Here is a 20,114-nt window from a genome sequence, read left to right as displayed (position 1 = left end):
AATTAAATTGAGTCACATCATCTCTAGTGGTTGTTTGAGACTGCATCACGGCACGCTGCTTAACACTTCCCAGGTGTTGTTTCATTCGCACACTTTTGGAAGCATGCTTGCTCTCCTCAGTTCGTAATAAAGTCATTAGCTCTGCAAAGGATGGGGGTGAATGTTTTTTCTGCTCTAGTTGCAACTCTAGAATTAAGGAATTTTCCCAACATCCTCTGCAAAACTGCTTAAGTAGATGCTTGTCAACCTCTGAGCCAAGGACTCCACCACGGCGCATAGTGGTCTGTAACGCAACATGCAATCGTTGCAAGTAAGCGGATGGGTTTTCTCCTGGGTTCTGGAATATATTCAGGAACTTGGCGAATAACTCATCACCATCCTCAATGGGCGCGAACGCAGAATCAAGAAGCTGAATGTAAGTTGAAGGTGATGCTGACGGGCCAACAGATTTTACTATGTCTGCTGCCGGGGAAAGAAGGCTCTCACAGATTCTGCGCACTCTGTGGAAATCGGAGACTGTTGGATCTTGGAAAAGTAGTTCAGCGCTAGTGCGCCAAGTTTCATAATCAACCTCGTTGGATGGATGGGGAGTTCGCCCAGAGAAAACACGGAGTCGTAACGGTGAGTTTCCAGGTATGGCTAAGTCACTGGTGCGTACAAGATGCTCCACTACAACTTTCTGCACACTAGGTGGGTTTAAATCACTGACGGTGATCGATGGGGATTCTGGGCTTGTGGCTGACACTTGTGGAACAGAGTGATGTCGTGCAACATTTATTGGTGTCTGAGACGGCTTAAAAGAGAACTCAGTCAAGGATGGTTCTGCTGAATGAGCAGGTAAGGTATCACCATCAGAAGGAACAAGCACAGGACATGGGTTTGCCACCACGCTCTCTTGGATATGAGCCAACATGCCCTTCAAGACATCCTCAAAATTCTCTCCACTGCGACTTGCCAGCTCTTTCAGCTCATTGAGGTAAGTTTGGGTTGTGTTTCGTCCCAGCCTCTCAACATAGACATTTGATAAAGCTGTCACATGGAAAGAGACATCAGGATTATTCTTTGCTTGCTGAGTATATGGTAGCATTGGCTGGAGGTTTTGCACTGCTAGCCCAGAGTTGAACTCAACTATCACAGACCTCTTTGACTCTAAGCTGGGATCACTTATTGGGATGATTCGGTTAATTGACCCGTACTGTTTTACAAAGTCCTCATCAATATTTCCTCATCTACTTCACTCTCAGTTAGGCCACTAATTAGGACAGCATTTGGGACTTTTACACCCTTTTCCTCTATAACCTCCATCTCTTTGAGCTTTTTTTCAGTTTGGTTGATTTCTACACTTATGTCTATGTCTTTAGTTAATTTTTTCAAGGGGAACTCTAGAATTGAAAGTATTGGTTAATGTGTGTGTTTCTCTTTGTCTCCTGGCTGGCTCGCCATAAATATATGTAACACCTGCTTGGCAGAATTGGTAATAAACCAGATCACTGGGCCGATCAGAAGACACAGGAGTCGAAGGAGACAAAGGTACACACACATAAACTTTTCCAAGCACACCTTTATGTAATTAGGAAAAGTAAATGATGAATGGAATTTGGTAAACAAACAAACAATAAAACAACTGAATAAAGGTTTGAAGATAAATTCTCCTTAGAGAAAGCAATTAAACACAATTCAATTTCGTATTAAATTCAATTACCAATTAAAACAATTCCCCAAAGTAAATCCAACCGTATCAACCAAAGATGAGTAGGCTATCAAAATGTAACCCTTCAATTTCCCTTCTCTTTTAGTTAATTTGGGTTTAGTTCTGAGTTTGCTTATTATTTAAAATTTTCCTCACTGGCTTTTGACTCAATTTAGTTCACCTAATTGACTAGTATCTTTAATTATATTCTTAGGTTTTGAATATACACCTTTAGTTTTGTTAGAAATTTTCCTTTCTTCAACCAAAATATCAACTACAGTTCACCAAACGAAATGTAAATTAACCCAATGAATGTACAAAACCTTTCTTCACCACATTAATAATGAAAGAAAAAGAAAAGAAAAATATTCAGAACAGGTAAATATCTTATCAGATCAAATAATCACTTTCAGTTCACAGATTTTAGTTCAAACAATAACAAAAAATAATGTCTCGCTTTCCTTCTTGCTCTTAGAACTGTCCCAGTCCAAAGAGAACCAAATACCTCAATCCTTTAGTTCAACAGAGAACAAAATCCTCCAGATGAAGGAACTGTGGAAACGACGCGAATCCAAAAGGAAAGTGAGAAGCAGATCCAAGTTCGGTTTGTTTACGGGTGGCTCGCCATCTTCTTCCTTAACTCGTCATGCGACTCGATGCATCCGCACCAAAGAACGAAGTCCACAGTATAGAACAAATACATGCAAAAACTGGCCTGCACACAACAGGGCAATATCCTTAGTGATTTCACTTTACATTAGCATCATTTAGCACATTTCTAAACAACAATATACATTGTAATCACACTCCACACATAGTGAAAAATACAGTTTCTTTTCTGTTTAGACTCACATTAGTATTGTACATGAACACAGTTAACCACATTAATCAGAATAAACATTTAACTCACCGATTCCTCTATTAATTAACTGTTCTTGAATATGCTTATCTTCCAGGTTTCATCGAATAAACCACGATGAGCTGCTTCATTAGCGTTAGCTTAATCTCCAACATCAGCTTCAACCGGACTACACGCACGGTAAGTATCCAAACAAAGTTTCTCAATCGATGTAATTATAACATAAACTTATTCTCAAATGAAAACTCTAAGACTTCTTGTAAATATTTCACAATTAATCTTCTAAAACACTTTCTCCTCTCTGTGTTCTATTTCTGTCTCTTTTCTCTAGATCTGCATCTCTGTATTCCGATCTGCGTTGCTCACAGGAGGCGGAGTTAAAGCTGCGGCCTATTTCCCTGATTGGAGGCCTACCGTCTGCAGTGCTATTCCCAATTCTCATTAGTTGAGATTTGCTGCAATAATTTAAATATCACTATATGAATAATAAAATGTATAATTTAAATATTATAATAAACTATTACACTGTCACGAAGTTTTATTCTATTTACTGTTCAGTCACATACACATTCAGTTAAATATGTAATTATAATGATTTAATGGTTAAATATTTTGGACAAATGAACTTGAGCAAAGACTGCAAATATGCTAATTTGAGTCTGGGTTACATACTTCTGGTATGTCTGTCCTTCTCCTCCTTCTGAAGATGTTCCCAAAGCACACATCAACAAGCAGGCTTTTCTTCCCAAGAAAGTAAGTAAGTTGAGTACCATGTAGCCTCATTTTTAGTACAATTGTATGCATGTACTAATTTGCTGATGTGCTGGCTCCATTTGTGCTTTTCTGCAGCATCCGAATTACCTAGTATGAAGAGTAGTGTCCAATAAATTGTTCAGGTTGTGGGTCTCCCTGAGGGTGGTAAGGTGTTGTCCTTGATTTCTTAATCCCTAACATTTCCAAGAGTTCTTTTATAAGTCGACTCTCAAAGTCTCTCCCATGATCTGAATGTTTACGGGCTGGAAGTTCGTAATACACAAAGAACTTCTCCCAGAGAATCTATGCAACTGTCACTGCTTTCTGTTCCTTTTCGGAAACACTTGGGTATAGCATGTAAAATTGTCAGTGATGACCAACGCAATAGCAACACCTTTGGAATCAGGCTCTATTAACAGGAAATCAATAAAATCAACAACTAGTGATGTTACTCAGAGGAGTGTGTTTCTGAGGTATCGACTGATGAGCATCAGTGACATCGCATAGGAACGCGACTGAGAGCCTCTCGGCTGGTTGAGGACCGAGCCGCAGTGTGTCCTGGAACCGGACCAAGAATTTTTTTCCTCTCATCTGTCACTCCCCATGCTTCCGTCTCTGTCACTCCCCATGCTTCCGTCTCCTTTTCTCTCACCTTGTCTGTCCTTACCCCCAGGTGGGAGTAAAGTAGAGTGCAGTCTAGTGAGCAACACCATTAGCGCAGACAATATGGCCCACATATTTGACCTGTGACATACAGAGCTGGCACTTATCCAGTGAGATTTTCAAAACATATTCCTCTAAACGGTCTAAGATTTTTAAAAGCCTCTGTTTGTGTTCTTCTAGAGTGGACCCAAAGACAATAATATCATCAAGTTACACTATCTGCACGGCATGCTCTATGAGTCTTTGGGATGTCTTCACTACCTCCTTGTGGCATCTTTTCAAACTCATAGAACCCTAAAGGACATATGAAGGCAGTCTTCTCCTTCCCTTTGTCGGTTATGGCTATTTGGTAGTTGCCATTCTGAAGGTCTGAGACTGAAAACCACTTGCTTCCTGCAAAATAGTCCAATATTTGCTTCGTGACCGGAAGCTCCTTGGTGGGGACGCCGAAGCTTACGAAGTGCTGAGCCACGTTGCTCTTCACTGAAGTATGTCAATGCCACAAAGCGTGTGCGGGTCTGCGAGCGAATTGGAGTGAGTAACCTCGTGTCACCATGTCCAGAACCCATTTTTACACGTCGGGGATGGCTTTCCAAGCCTCGGCTCGGGTGGCTAGGGGCTGACTTAGTTTAGAGGGCAGCGTGCTGAACTGTGGGCTGGCATTCATAGTAGTAGCGTTTGGCTGGACGGAGACGTGGCTTACGGCTTCGCTTCGAGGCCTGGGTCGCTGCTGAGATGTGAGAGTGTTCATCCTTGATGAACGTGGCTTGCGTGGGCACAGCCTGGCAAGTGACGCGCTCATTGGTCCAGGGCTGTAAAACTACCACTGGCTAAAAATGCTCTTTAGAGAGTGATATGCTCAATAGGTGTCCCTGATAGCCACAGGGAAGAGACATAATTTTCAGTTGCAGAGCCTTCAGCACTGTGCTTGCTCTAGTAAGAGAGTGAGACACGCGGGATATAGGCCGGCGTGGGCTCACTTAGCCTCTAGTGGTCCGCGAATGCAGCGAGGCGGAGCTTGTGCACTCCCAGCTTGAGCGCTAGTCTTTGATTAATGTGGCTTGTGTGGGCGTGGCCCTGACAAGTGACGCATTTTAAGAACAAACGCCGGTGAAAGTTGCTCTAATAATATCGTACATCATACTTAGCGCTGTGCTCAGCTGAGTGTAGTAGGCGTTGTGCTCGCTCTCACAGTGCAAGCAGCACTGGAACATTTTCTTCCTGTATAGAGAGTGAGACGCGCGGGGAATAGACCTGTGTCAGCTCACTTAGTCCGTTTTTTCAGCCCTGCGGTGCTGAAGAATGAGGGGAGGAGTTGCTTTCTTTAGAGAAATCGGTCTGTGAACGCAGCAAGGCGAGACTCACGCTCTCAAAGTGAGAGCGTCAGTCTTCAATGAACGCTTGCAGAGGCGGGCCCGGCAAGCGACATGAGAATATACTCTACAAGTCTCACCTGATAGTCACAGGGGAGAGGGTCATTGTCAGCGCTGTATACATCTGAGAGTAGTCAGCGCTGTGCTCTCTAACAGCACGAGCAGTACTGGGGAATCCCCTCGTATCTCATTTAGTCCCCTTTACTCGGCCCTACGACTCCATTGATTCTTCCTCTTATGCTTGAGAGAAAGAGAACTGCGGAGGAATCGCAGCGAGGCGAGACTCGCGCTCTCATGGTAAGAGCGTCCACCTTAAATGAATGCGGCTTGCGGGGGCGTGCTCAGAGGTGCGGCATTTTGAAACAAACGGCGGCGAAAATATGCTCTTTTAGGGAATTAGCTCTTGTTATACTCACCTGATAGTAGCAGAGGAGGAGCGTCATTCTCAGCCGCCTTAGTCAGCGAAGAACACAGAAAATCGTCTTAGTAGTCGTCCAGAATGGCCGCAGGGGATATGGTGAAATCAGCTGCAGCGAGTCTGGCCGGTGCGCGCGCTGATTGAGTCCGCCGGTCGCTGTTCTGCTAATTGCAGGAGACACTTGTTCCACTGCTTGGCCTAGCTGTTTCGTTGCCGAGAAAGCGCTGAAGGAGATTAAATCTGAATCTTATGGCGAAATGAGCTGCTTTATTTGGCAGATGCCCCGCCCCTTCTGACGGGCTCTACGCTCGGATCGGCGAGCTGTGCCCTGATTGGCTTACGCAGTCACGCAGCTCCGCCATAGGTTCGTGCAGTTCCAACTGATCAGCCAATAAGCATGTGTTCAGATCACTGCACTGTTATGGCTGTACAATAGCACTGCATGGTTTTATAAAAGGCTTCAGAAATCGGAGAAAAATTAGACTGACCGTTCGAAAGGGAACATTTTTTGCAGTGCGGGGTCTCGCACACTCAGGCCGTAAGCTCTCTGTAAATAGTCGCGTAATATTGTGATGATGACTAGATTTTTAATGTACACGCCCCCTAGGTTAATGTGAATGGGTGCTCCCTAATGAAATTAATGTTCAAAGGTGATTCATGTGAAGCTCATTATTTGAGGAATGTCTGAGTGTTGTTCGAGAGAGGTGCAAGGGGAGTCTTTGTGTGCCGGGCGGGAGCTCTGACTTGGGGGAAATGTCTCCCCGGTGAATTAGTGTCTCTGGCGGTGAAGATAGTCAGTTAGTGGGGGGTAAATGTGTTAGACAGTAAGGGGTACAACTTTTGTTTAGAAGGGGGTTCCTGATCGGCGCAAATGAAAGTGACGAGCCCTGAGAACCCCGGAACCGAGACGAGAGATTATGCAGCACATGATGGACTGATTTGACTTTTCTGACAAAGAGTATCTTCCCAGCGGTTGTGAGCTCATCTACTGTACTTCATGTGATTCTACAAGCTGATAAAGGGCGGTAACGTTTTATGAGATTGTTCTTTGCTTTAACTTTTAATAAAGAATTGTGTGATAAGTGTCCTTCTGGTGTACTATTCTCTGAGCCCTCCAGTCCATGTGGTGGTTACAATATGACGTTTACCCTCAATGATTCAATGATAATTTAATCGTAGGCCTACCACATTTTTGAACAGTATTGTATACATCATTATACAAGCAGATGAACACTTTTCCAATCAAAACATAAAAATATAGGCTATATATAAAATTTGTTACATTATTTTGCCAGTATGCATATTTGTAAATAGAATTAAATTGTAAACGTCAAATTGGTTGTTAAATTATATTCTGTAAAAGGATGTGAAGTATTTTTCTCATTTGCAATAGGCTAGTTTTTAATTTTTGCACTTCTGTTTTGTTTAATCCAAATTTTAACACATTCATGCTTTTGTGTGTTTTTTAGTTATTTTTCTTATATTTACAAAATAAACAAGAATTTTAGAATAATCACGATAGATTTAAAAACTTGATACATAAATACAGGTTTATTTTAGTAATTGCATTCAACAAATGAGAACAATTAGTAAAAGACACAGTTTAAACGCATTGTGAAAGAAAAAGCACAACGAAATGAAATAAATGTATAGGCCTACGAGTTCAGGTTTGCTCTTTATTCTAACGTTAGACAAATACCTGCAATCATTCAGTAAAGGGACAACAGCGCAAAACGAAACTAATAAAACATTTTTATAAACGGTTACGAAAGTACAGTTTATGCATTGAAAACTTCAATAAATGTAAGCCCCTACCTCTTTAAAAAAAAAAAAAAAAAAAATCCGTTAGGCTAATCCTGCTGTGAGTTTGAGGAGTTTGAACTAAAATCCTCAATTCCACGCATGAATATTTACGTAGCTAACTCCGCCCACTGACAAGGAAAATCTCGCAACACCTGCATCTCTTGATAAAGATTACAAAGGTATCCTATCACAAGTTAGATTGATAGACCACATCCCAATACAAAGGGCAAATCAGAAACTGAATTTAACTTTAAAAAGCCTTAGGTGTGAGAGCAGAGTCAGTTGTACTCGTCTTCGCATCTGAGCACAATGTTCACGTACACAGTCTCTGTCTCCACTGGTAAACAGGAGTTTGCTGGGACAATTGATCATGTTTACCTGACGCTGACGGGCACGGAGAGATGCAGTGACCGGACTCTGCTGGACAAATCCTTCTTTCAACGGTTTTCAAGAGGAACGGTAGGATTTTTTCCCCCCTTCTGTTATTAAATCTAACACAAAGTTGATTATCACTTATCAGATCATTAAATCCTTTTTTTGTTTCCTCCCAAAAAGTGAGAAATCAGTCTCTATGACTGTTTAAAGTTTCTTCAAACTGCATTTCTGTAACCCTACTTTTCCTTCCAAAGCTTCCACATATTTCTTCACTAGTTTAGTTTATTCCCAGAAATAAAAAGCCCTCTGACAGATAATGTAATTTAACATGTATGTTTGAAATTATGGAAGATTGTTTCTGCCAAAGTACAACAATTAAAAAGATAATTGCGCCCTTTTTATCGTGCTATTCTTTTTCTCAGAATTGTGTGATGTAGTAAGAAAAAAAAGTCAGAAATGCACGATATTATCCCCCCCCCCCCCCCCCCCCCTGAATTGGACTTCATAACTCACAATTCTGATTTTGTTTTCTCGCAAATCTGAGAAAAAAGTCAGAAATGTAAGATACAAAAAGGATCACACCCTTTTTTTTATTCAGAGGAGGAAAGCAGTTTTCATAATGTTTCATAAAAAAGAAAACTATATTGTATAACAAAATACCTAATGAGGGTACTAGGGCATCCTGACTGCAGTGAAAAGTGTATGCCCCCCCCCAATTAAATCCTCTTTAATTTTCAGAGGCCTGTTTTACTGGAAACGGGCCTCCTAACAGAAGGACCCTACATTGCGCTTGAAACGGGCCATCGTATTGCAAAGGTTATGTCTAACAGAAGCTGTTGTTAAAGGTTATGCCCATCGACGTCAGTGTGAAGGAGACGCTTGGAGACATTGTGCTGGTGAAGCTCGAGAAGCAGAACTTGCTCAATGATCAGTGGTACTGTAGATGCATCAGTGTGGCGTCACCCTCTGGAGATCGCTTTGACTTCCCCTGTTATCGCTGGATCGCGAGTGAAAATGCAGTGGTTCTTCGACATGGCACGGGTGAGTCCTATCCCGACTCTCTTCACTATCCAGTCTTGAATGAAGCACGTCACAAATACTGTTATTTATGTGTATTCCTTTAGCTCGATTGTCTCACGAGGATAAAACCTGTTTGCTAAAAGAGCACAGACGCACGGAACTGGAATCCAGACAACAACTGTTCAGGTTTGAGGCCAGCTTACAATCCTGGACAATATTCAATCATTTAGTGGTGTAAATGTTTTCTTTATTTTCCCCCAGATGATTCAGTTTGTTTGTTTTACAGTTTAAAATGATTACACTTATACCGTCATTTCACATCCACTTTGTCACCAAATATAATTATTGGTCCAATAACTGAAAGATGAATGTTGCCTTTTCTTAAAGGTGGAAGGAGTGGCAGCCTGGTTTCCCCATGAGCATAGATGCCAACTCTGGCAATGAACTTCCTATTGACGTTCAGTTTGAAGCTGAAAAAGCTGTGGACTTCAATGTAAACTTCATTAAAGCGTAGGTTACACCGTTTGCATTCATCCCTTTGCCTGTATCCCTAACAAATATGCTATTGATTTCCAATGGCACCGCTAAAAGGGACAGTTCACCCAAAAATGATCATTGTCATTTACTCACCCTCATGTTCCAAACCTGTATGAATTTCTTTCTTCTGTTGAACTAAAAAGGATATTTTGAAGAATGTTGGTAACCAAACAGTTGACGGTAACCATTGCTTCCACGGTATGTTGTATGGTTACCGTCAACTGTTTGGTTACCAACATTCTTCAAAATATCCTTTTGTTCAAAAGAAGAGAAATTCACACAGGTTTGGAACACAAGGGTGAGTAAATGATTTTTGGACGAGCTATGCCTTTAACCAGGAAATATCCCAAAATAAATTGAGAAACCCGTGTAACTGAAAATCTGATTATGAGCATTCAGCTGTGTTTGTTTTGATGCGATCTCTTTCAGGATCAAGAATCTTGGTCTTAACAAACTTAAGAGCTTGTTCCAGCACTCTTGGACGGATATTGAAGATTTTCGAGAAATATTTATGACAATCAAGAACCCTGTGTCAGGTTTGAATAGTTTTTTCTAATACAAAAATTACCTGTCCAACTTATTATTGTGGGTAAAATAAACGGGCAAAGACACACGTTGTTTGCATACCCCTAAACTCACTGGCATTATTCCCTTTGACAGAATATGTGATGCAGAACTGGGAAAAGGACTTCATGTTTGGCTATCAGTTCTTAAACGGCTGCAATCCTGTGATGATCAGTAAGTGCATGAATCTTCCAGACAAGTTTGCAGTCACACAGGAGATGGTGAAAGGCTCCCTGGATAGAGGTCTCACTCTACAGGAGGAGTTAAAGGTCAGAAAATAATGCTTGGTCATAAGTGGTGTAGATCGTAAGGTTGCAGTGGTCAATTCTGGATGTGAAAGAGTGACACTGGAGAAATTCCCATTATTCAATGGCTCCAACACTAAATGCCTCTCTATTACAGGCAGGGAACATCTACATCGCAGACTATGCGATACTGGAGGGAGTGCGAGCCAATGCCACAGACCCGAATACCCAGCAGTATTTGGCTGCTCCCTTCTGCCTGCTGTACAAGAACAGCCAGAATGAAATCCTGCCGATCGCTATTCAGGTGTTTGTAGAAATAGAGTAAAATATTACTTCAAAATAAAAAAAGTTAGTGCTTTTTACCAAATATTCTGTTCGTTTACTTGATCTGAAACAGCTCAGTCGTCAGACCCCTGCTGGGGGGACGAACACTGTCTTTCTCCCGAGCGATAATCACCACGACTGGATGCTAGCCAAGATGTGGGTGAAATCCTCCGACTTTAATGTACACCAGCTGGTCACACACCTTCTCAGGACACATCTGACATCTGAGGTTTTTGCCATTGCCATGTACAGACAGCTCGCTGCAGTCCATCCGGTATACAAGGTAGCCATCCTTTATGCTTTCACTGCTATGAGATTTGATGTAGTTGTTCAGATCAGGGCTACACTTGAGAATGCCAAAGAAAAGAGGTTTGGTGGATATTGAAGGGCTGCAGGTTACTGTCCTTCTAGGATCCAGTCATGGTTTTTGTGCCCTTTATCATATTGCTGTAAAGGCACTTGCCTGGGTCTTATAGTGATTTTTACCACATACGGCTAAGGGAGATTTTGGTTTACGAACACAGAAACGCATGACCAGGAGTGGCTTATTGCTTTATTAAAGGCCATTGTCTTTCAGCCAGTCATTGCAGCCTTTATTTTCTCCTTACAGTTGCTGATACCTCATGTCCGTTTCACCATTGCCATCAACACTGCGGCTCGTGAAAAACTCATCTGTAAAGATGGAATCTTTGATAAGGTATCTTTAACCCTGTATAAACCGTTCCCTTTAAGGAACCACAGTTTTTCTTTTCATGTTTATTCCTGGTTCTTTCAGATGACTTTGAGGTCTGAAGAGGCATACAGTCTTTGACTTGATATTCAGTCATCTAGCTGTAGGCTCTGGCTTCTGTTTTGTAGACTTCACTTCTCTAAAGAAGCATTAACAAAATCGTAGTCTGAGACTCAAAGATTCACTAGTGTCCTTGTGTTTCAAAGGCTAATGCTACTGGTGGAACTGCAATTGTGGAAGTGATTCAAAAAGCCATGAAGACTTTAACCTATAAGTCCCTGTGCTTCCCTGAGTCCATAACATCTCGAGGAGTGGAAGATCTGCCCAACTACTACTACAGAGATGATGGCATGATGGTCTGGGAGGCAGTGAAAAGGTAGTGTAATGAATAAGGTTATGAGACTAATTTTAGATGCCACTGATATTTTACAATTCTCTATTTCCAGTTTTGATACCACAGCAAAAACTACTAGCGTAACTCGTATAAAGTTTAAACATTACTGTGGGTGGAAATATTTTTTTGTTGTTTTTTACCGAAAAGCGTTACATTCCTAGTTTAAATGCTAATAGTAAGAATTGAAAACAATGGTAACGCATTTGACACCAAGGTGTATTTTTTACATTTGCTGATTCATCTTTTAACCTGATCTTCCTCCAGTTTTGTTTCTGATGTGGTGAAGATCTTCTATAGCAGTGAAGAGACAGTTCAAGAAGACAAGGAGATTCAAGCATTTGTTCAGGATGTTTGCTTCTCTGGTATGAAGAATTTACCGAAGAATTGTGGTGAGTACAGGATCGTTTAACTAAAATGCAAATGTGTGAGGATTAATGTGTTACCCACTCAATGACCCTGAAGTCCCGGGTTCAAATCCCGGACGAGCCCCCAACACTCGCATGCCTTCCCAGTCTACGGAGGGGTAACAAGGGAATTCATGGAGGAAAAAAAGCTCCCCTCTCAGCATTACAAAAAAACACATTCCAAATTAAAGTGTATTTGGTATATTCAAAATACAAAAAGGGAAACTTCAAATAGACTTCAGGAGGGGACCAGGACAAAATAACAAACAAAAGTTCATACCTAACTCATACCTAACTCCCTCTCTAACCAAAGACAGGAGAAAACATTAACCAAAATGGCATCCACCTTCCTACTGCTTCCAAAATAACAATCAAATTGTACACTGTTTCAAATTTAAATCCCTCAAGTGTCAGTAACTTAACAAAACTGAGTAACCAAAGTCTTCAGTGAACTGTACAACAAGATTGACAAACAATGCCACACTTGCTAACTCGTCTCCGCAGCATGGAGACAAAAGGCTTCAAACTTTGTTTACTCGCTAGCTTCATCCACAAGCAGCCAATCCAAGAAAACCTGCAGTGGATTGTAACTAGAGTCAGCTAGTCTTCATTGTGGAATGTTTTTGCCCGCCTTAAAGTAAAACTCAAAACTAAAGTAAAACTTTGCAAAACTCAAAGTAAAAAAAATACCACCTTTGCCGGAAGTTTTATCGATAGGCAATCATAAGGTCGAATTGCTATTTTATCAGAAAAACAAACCAGACATGAGAGTTAGCAGATTTACGTCTGTTGACTTGAACCTGAAAAATGGTGTATCGATCATTTGTAGGTCTTTGCGAACGGTCTATTACGACCTGGGATGTAACATGTTTGTATGCTAGCAAATGGATTGTTTACACCAGTCTTAAATGCACGAGGTAAACCTGTAGCCAATGTTCACAGAGTTTCCGGATTCTCTGAAAACTCGGGAGCAGTTGGTCGAGTTCCTGACTGTTGTGATTTTCACAGCTTCAGCACAACACGCTGCAGTCAACTTTGGACAGGTGCGTTTACACACTTTTCAGGATGAATATGAACTACCTATAGACTGATATCTGTGTGTCTGTCCTGGGTTCCAGTGTGACTGGTTCTCCTGGATCCCAAACAGCCCTTCCACCATGCGGAAGCCCCCTCCCGCTCAGAAGGGCCAGGTGGATATGAAGTACATCATGGAGAGTCTGCCGGACCGCGGACGTTCCTCTTGGCATCTCGGAGCAATTTGGGCCCTCAGTCAATTCCAGGACAACGAGGTTTGATGACTGATTCTTCAGAACTAGTTTGTATAAACTTGCTTCCTACAAATTTGTTGTGTTTTGATTGTGTGCAAATCTTCTCCAGCTGTTTTTAGGCGAGTATCCAGATATGTACTTCACTGAACAACCGGTCATGGAAGCCGCTAAGAATTTCCACAAGAAATTAGCTGAAGTGACCAACATCATCAAGAGCCGAAATGAGAATTTGAAAGTGCCCTATCGGTATCTGTCTCCGGACCGAATCCCCAACAGTGTGGCCATCTGAGAGAACATCGCTGGGGAAATTAGCAAGAGCCATTTCAAGGTTTTGTAGAGTCTCAGGATGAAGTTGTGAAGCAGTGTTTTGTTTTTCCTTGACTTGTGCTTTGGTATAACACTTGCTGAATGTGTACTGGTCAGATGAAACATGCGCAATTAAGATTATTCAATAAACCAATTCACCATCACTTTGGCTCTTTTCTGGCTTTCTCAGTCAAACTCTCTGGCTGATAGTAGACTTGTTAATACAGTTAACAGAAAAGGAACAACAACAATCTGTTAACCCATTAATTATGGGGTCTCTTTTTGGTCTGTTTAGCTGAGTAATTCATGGAACAAACAAAAATTGAACACATTACACATACTTGATATTTAATCTTATTAGATTAGTCAATTGCATTTGATTTTACTTTCAATAAAAAGTGCATATTTACTTTGCATGTTTTGCCTGAGTTTGCTGAATTTACATTGTTCTGACCAGCATGTTTTTTTTTTTATTCTCATGTCCCCATGAGTATACAGATTTTAAATATAAATGAGTCTATTCTCAGAGTTCGCTCATTCTAGTACTGCTGGCACCCGTGCATGAAGTGGGGGGAAAAAGGTGCCGGTACTCTCTTGCATTGGCAAATCATGACATTTGAAATTTCTACAGTGAAAAACAAAACTTGGAAATATTGCTGGTATACAACAATTTTATTATTTATCAACATATATGTATTTAAACAAGTCGTGTGCGTGCATTTCTTTACAAAGAAACAATCTCTTTTAGAAGTTGGTCATCGATAAACTTGATTCTTGAAGTTTACATTTACATTTACATTTAGTCATTTAGCAGACGCTTTTATCCAAAGCGACTTACATCTGAGGACTAACCAAACGAGTCATCGTGAAGAGACAATAGCAACCCAAGAAGTGCTCAAAATACAAAGTTCAAACATTGCTCAGAGTAGCATAAACCAGACAAGTGAGGATTTAAAGTGTTTTTTTTTTTTTTTTTTAAAGTTTAAGTTCACTTTAAGTTAAGTTTGTTTAGATGGGAGGTATACAACAATTGCATGTAAATGGTAAACAACCAAGAAAACAGCTCTGATATCTTTTCAGTCATACTTCGATATGTTTACAAGACAGCGAACATTAAAAAGTACACTCGGGTTTGATTTGGGCATGTAGGCTACCTGTCTGTGTAGGCTATTACATAAACTAAAAGAAAAGCTTATATTCTGACTAGTTTGCTCGTTTTATTTATTTATAAAACATATAGTTTTACCCAAACTGAATAAGACGTTTAAATGGCTAAATCTTGTATAAGCATTTTTGAGTCTTCATTTTCTTTTCTGACATAGCCTACTCCAGTTCTTTTTAAAACACACTAGACATGCAAATTATGTGCATTTTGGGCACTTTTTGTGTGAAATCATATTTATTTTCTCCATCAAAAGTGTGCTTTCACTTTAAATGAGCGTGAGCACAACAAAAATAGACTCGGTGCCGAACCCCCGCTTCACTGCTGCTCACGCGACGCTCCTCCTCGCGGTGTGAATACACTCATTGATTAACATGCAAGCCGGAAAAAATACGCGCTGCTCACGCTTGCGGTGGCCGCGATCAGCTCCGGTAGCCGTTTCGCAGCCGTAACGCACCACAGATGTGTGCAGTGTAAATAAGGGGTTAAACGGCCGTCACGCTTTTTCTGTCAATGGTATAGAGTACCGGCTACATGCGAGAAGTAGTGGTACGCAAGAAAAAGTGCAGGTAGGCTTAAGAGTAAAATGTAGAAGTACTGCGTACTGGTGAGTACCGCCCCACTTCGAGCACTGACTGGCACACTTAGGTAAATGGTTTTTATTTTTTGGAAGGGAAAAGTTCAGTCTTGGAGGAATAGTTATTCATCTGACAATTTCCTCAGTGCACAAGTGTAACGGGTCTCTCACTGGGTTGGCCTAGTTCATCATAGCTTATCTTAGAAACAGGTTTCCGCTTCTTTTTAGGACAATGCTCCATGGATTCTGCCTCCAAGTCTGATGTATTTCCAGAGCTATTTTTTCCTCCTGAAATTTCTGAAAATGGTCTACAATTGGGTGCATATTCTCTCTGCAATCCTCATTTTCATGTTTCCTCCACTTCCTCTCCTCCAGAATGTTGAGCTTCACTCTCTGTCTGGGCAGTTACTTCATCCCCTTTAACTTCAATCTTGTGCTGGAGATCAGGATTTAACTGTGTCCATTGTCTAGACCAGTCTGGAAAATGGTACCCATATTTTTCCTCTTCACTTCCTGAGGAATTATCAGCGGTTTTTAGGAGTTTCCAAAGCTCTATCCTCTCTCAATGTTTCTTTGTGCTCTTTTGCTGCTCTAGACCTGGTTACTGGCCTATGAGGAACTTATTGTCTTCTAACAAGTTTTGGCATCCTCACAGATTCTCCCGTGTATCGCCCTGACTCGTCCTGGTCCTTTCTCAGGTTTGAGTTTGTACACCGGTAAATTGTCAAGTTTTAAAGAAAGTACGGGGCTGAATTCCACTTATACTTCAGTTTGTGCTTTCCAGTGAAGCTGGGATTTTAAAATAAGCAAACAGTCTCTAGACCTTAGTTTTTGATATTTCACCTCTTGATCATAGAGGCGTCCGTTTCTCTGATTCTTCAGTGCGGATTCAGAAGCTAGTCGGTAGGCTTTTTTAAAGATCTGTCTTCAGGTTTTGGACATACCTCTGGTATGTCTGTCCTTCTCCTTCTGAAGTACCAAAGCACACATCAACTGGCAAGCAGGCTTTTCTTCCCAATAAAGGAAAGTTAGGTAAGTACCCTGTAGCCTCATTTTTAGTACAATTGTATGCATGTACTAAATTTCTGATGTGCTGGCTCCATTTGTGCTTTTCTGCCACATCCAAAGTACCATGCATGAAGAGTAGTGTCCAATAAATTGTCCTGGTTGTTGGTCTCCCTGAGGGTGTTAAGGTGTTGACCTTGATTTCTTGTCCTTGACTTTTTTTTAATCCCTAACATTTCCCGAGTTTCTCCCATGATCTGAATGGTTATGGGCTGATGTCCGTAATACATAAATAACTTTTCCCAGAGAATCTTTGCAACTGTCACTGCTTTCTGATTATCAGCCGGGTAGGCTTGGGCATAGCGTGTAAAGTGTTCAGTGACGACCAGGACATTAGCAACACCTTTGGAATCTGGCTCTATCAACAGGAAATCAATACATATTAGTTCCATTGGCCCACACTACTAGTAATGTTTCTCAGAGGAGCTTGTTTCTGAGGCATCGAACGATGAGCATCCAGTATCATTGCATAGGAATGCGACTGAGAGCCTCTCGGCTGGTTGAGGACCGAGCCGCAGTGTGTCTTTTTCTCTCACCTTGTCTGTCCTTACCCCCAGGTGGGAGTAAAGTAGAGTGCAGTCTAGTGAGCAACACCATTAGCGCAGACAATATGGCCCACATATTTGAACTGTGACATACAGAGCTGGCACTTATACAGAGATTTTCAAACCATATTCCTCCAAATGGTCTAAGATTTTTAGAAGCCTCTGTTTGTGTTTTTTTTCTAGAGTGGACCCAAAGACAATAATATCATCAAGGTACACTATCATCCTTTCAAACTCATAGAACCCTAAAGGACATATGAAAGGAAGTCTTCTCCTCGGCCATGGCTATTTGGTATTAGCCGTTCTGAAGGTCTGAAACTGAAAACACTTGCTTCCTGCAAGACAGTCCAACACATCATCTATGTGTAGTGTACTGATCTGGAAGTTTTCTGCTGTTTAAAGCCCAATAATCAATATTCACCAATTGCTCCACTCTTTTTACGAACAAGCATGAGGACTTTGGGATTTAAAAAAAAAAAATCCCTGCAGCTAACAGTTCGTTGAGGAGCCATCTTTGGAAAACAGTCTCGACCAGTCGAACCACGAACGCAGAGCCAAGTGCGCTGGTGAGATGTGAACGACCCAAAAGTTGTGATAAGGTGAGCGAACAGTATTTATTTTGCGTTCAGTGCTTCTCTTATGCGCTCAGTGCTTTCTTCCGGAAACAACGGACCATATGAGATTCCAAGACAGTTCAGCGCACTTGGCTCGGCATTCATGGTTCGACTGGTCGAGACTGTTTTCCAAAGATGGCTCCTGCCTGTATACGCGAAGTGGACTGTCTTTATAAAATATCTTCTTATTAAACTGTCTGTACACTTACAATGTTCTCAATGCTTCAGTTTGCAGGTAGGGACCCTCGTTAAGCTACCGTGTTAGTGTTGGGCTATTTTGAGCCTTGTTAGTGGTATTAACTAGCGATTTTTATTTTCATCACTCTATGCCCCATAAACTAGTGTTATAAGCTAAAACGTTTTTAGAGATAAAACTCTTTACATTCGATTATCATGAAAACAAATCTCAGAGAACGGTTGACCAAAGGTTCATTTTGCGCCTAGTTGTCCTTTAACGTCCTTTGCCAGACCTAAATCCCATTCTTTCTGAGAAAATACATTACCTCTCTTAAATAGTTTCTGGTGAAGTTGATCTTCCCAATCTTATGGAATGGTGAAATCAAACAGCTTTGGATCAATGCTCTTGGATTTTGTTGGGGTATCAGATGCTACAGTCACTATATCTGTAGGAAAACATAAGCTACGACTGTTCCAGCTGGGTTGGTTACAGCTTTGCACATCTCAGTCTTAATCAGCACTTTTAATTTGCTCTCCTCTACAGCAGAAGAGGGCAGTACAACTGGAAAAATGAACAGTCCTGCAGGCAGCATATCATCTGAAATGGGTTTCTACATTGAAAACGTCCTTCTCCAGTAGTTTTTGTGACTCCACTGTACATACAGCACACATTTCTCAAAGTTGATGCTTGTATCATACCATCAAGCAGACACAGGTACTTTAGAAGCTCCTTCTCCAACTTTTGTCCACAGCTCTCGAATCTCAGCTGTCAATTCTCTCAGAACAGCCAAACTACTGTTTCTCTTGTGGCAGGGGAACAGGCTTTACAGTGACACAGCTTTGCGTTCTTCTGCCTCGATTATCTCATTAAGGAGAGTAAGAAAAGTAGGTGGATTTTCTCGTCTCTTTCAATCTCAGCTGAAGGAAAAGTGAGTCAGATTCAATAGCTCCATGAATTAGCTGCTTGACTCTTTGTTTCGTCCAGATTCTTCCAGGGTAACCCACCTTTTTGTGCTACTTTGGTCAGAGATTTCTCTGAGCTTCACCAGGATTCTGTCTCAATAATCTGAAAGCAAAATATAAGTTTTCTCCTGATTCAGGAGTTCAAAAGCTACCTCCAAAGCCTCAATGTCTTTGTGCTAATGCTCCTAAATGATGAAATTCACTACGTAATCACTTCGTAATATCTCATCAGTGGCTACCTTCATGACTCAGATAAAAAATATCTATTTAACATGTGTTTTGGATAATGTGGCTATATGTGTCCTTATGAGTTTGCAATGTGTGTAAATGTACAATGTAAAGCGACCTTGAGCTACAGAAAGGAGCTATATAAATAAAACTATTTCTTCTTCAAGATACTGAAGGGAATTACACAATTATTCTTTCGTCAGGGACCCGATTTTGCATAAAGTCACACGCCTGCCGAGTTATGTGGATCTCACAGACTCAAATTAGCCAGTTCAGGGTTAGCCATATACTATTACTCTCATTTAACTGTGAGTGTCAAAGACTTTAGTTTCCTTGCAAAAAGTGAGAAATCAGTCTCTATATCTATCTATAAATTACAGGAATGTCTGTCTGTTATTCACATATCTCTCGAACCGTTAGTCCGATGGATTTCAAACTTGACAGGTGTCTTGCTACGGGCACGAGTAAGTGCAGTGCCAAGTTTGAGGTTGTTTGGATTAGAAATGCAAAAGATATTGTTAAATATATTTTGGAAAGAAACACTTAGAAGGTTGTGGTTTAAAAATAAACATTCTCACAAAAAAACACTGTCAGCTACACTGTTTACTTCTGAATATTATATTTTATTCACGGCCATCATTTGTGGTAGCCTATTCACAAACTGTTTGCTCAAGCATGAATCATGAAGTTCAATTTGCCATATTTATTGTATGTCATTATGTCAGTATCAGTATTTGCTTTCTGCTATGCACAAATAAAAATGTCACTGAACTTTTGCTGTTTAATTGAAACAATGAGCACTCAAACACACCAAACCAACAATTACTAAAACACACACAAAAACTGATTGTGCATGGGCACTTTGCACTAGTACTGTTAAAGATAATTGTTGTTTAAAGTTTCTCCAAACCGCAGTGCTGTAACCCCACTTTTCCCTACTAAAGCTTCCACAAATTTTGCTAAAATTTCACAAATGGTCGCTGTTTTGAAGTTACACACACACACACACACACACACACACACACACACACACACACAGTCACAGAGTTTGCTGATA

General features: G+C 41.0%; 1 protein-coding gene across 1 annotated transcript; it reads left to right on the top strand.

Annotated features, from left to right (window-relative positions):
- The first annotated feature begins 7,851 nt into the window (after positions 1-7,851).
- On the top strand, positions 7,852-13,757 carry LOC130076753 (polyunsaturated fatty acid 5-lipoxygenase-like). Its single transcript, XM_056241964.1, has 14 exons — positions 7,852-8,018; positions 8,780-8,975; positions 9,059-9,140; positions 9,342-9,464; positions 9,921-10,027; positions 10,152-10,324; positions 10,458-10,604; positions 10,698-10,907; positions 11,235-11,321; positions 11,561-11,730; positions 12,013-12,137; positions 13,095-13,195; positions 13,271-13,441; positions 13,530-13,757. The coding sequence occupies exons 1-14, from the start codon at positions 7,869-7,871 to the stop codon at positions 13,707-13,709; spliced, it is 2,022 nt and encodes a 673-aa protein (XP_056097939.1). The 5' UTR covers positions 7,852-7,868; the 3' UTR covers positions 13,710-13,757.
- Positions 13,758-20,114: the final 6,357 nt, after the last annotated feature.

Source organism: Rhinichthys klamathensis, unplaced genomic scaffold (assembly GCF_029890125.1).
Source record: "Rhinichthys klamathensis goyatoka isolate OS25496 unplaced genomic scaffold, OSU_Roscu_1.1 h1tg000685l_1, whole genome shotgun sequence".
NCBI lineage: Eukaryota > Metazoa > Chordata > Actinopteri > Cypriniformes > Leuciscidae > Rhinichthys > Rhinichthys klamathensis.
This window is presented reverse-complemented; position numbering and strand designations above follow the sequence as displayed.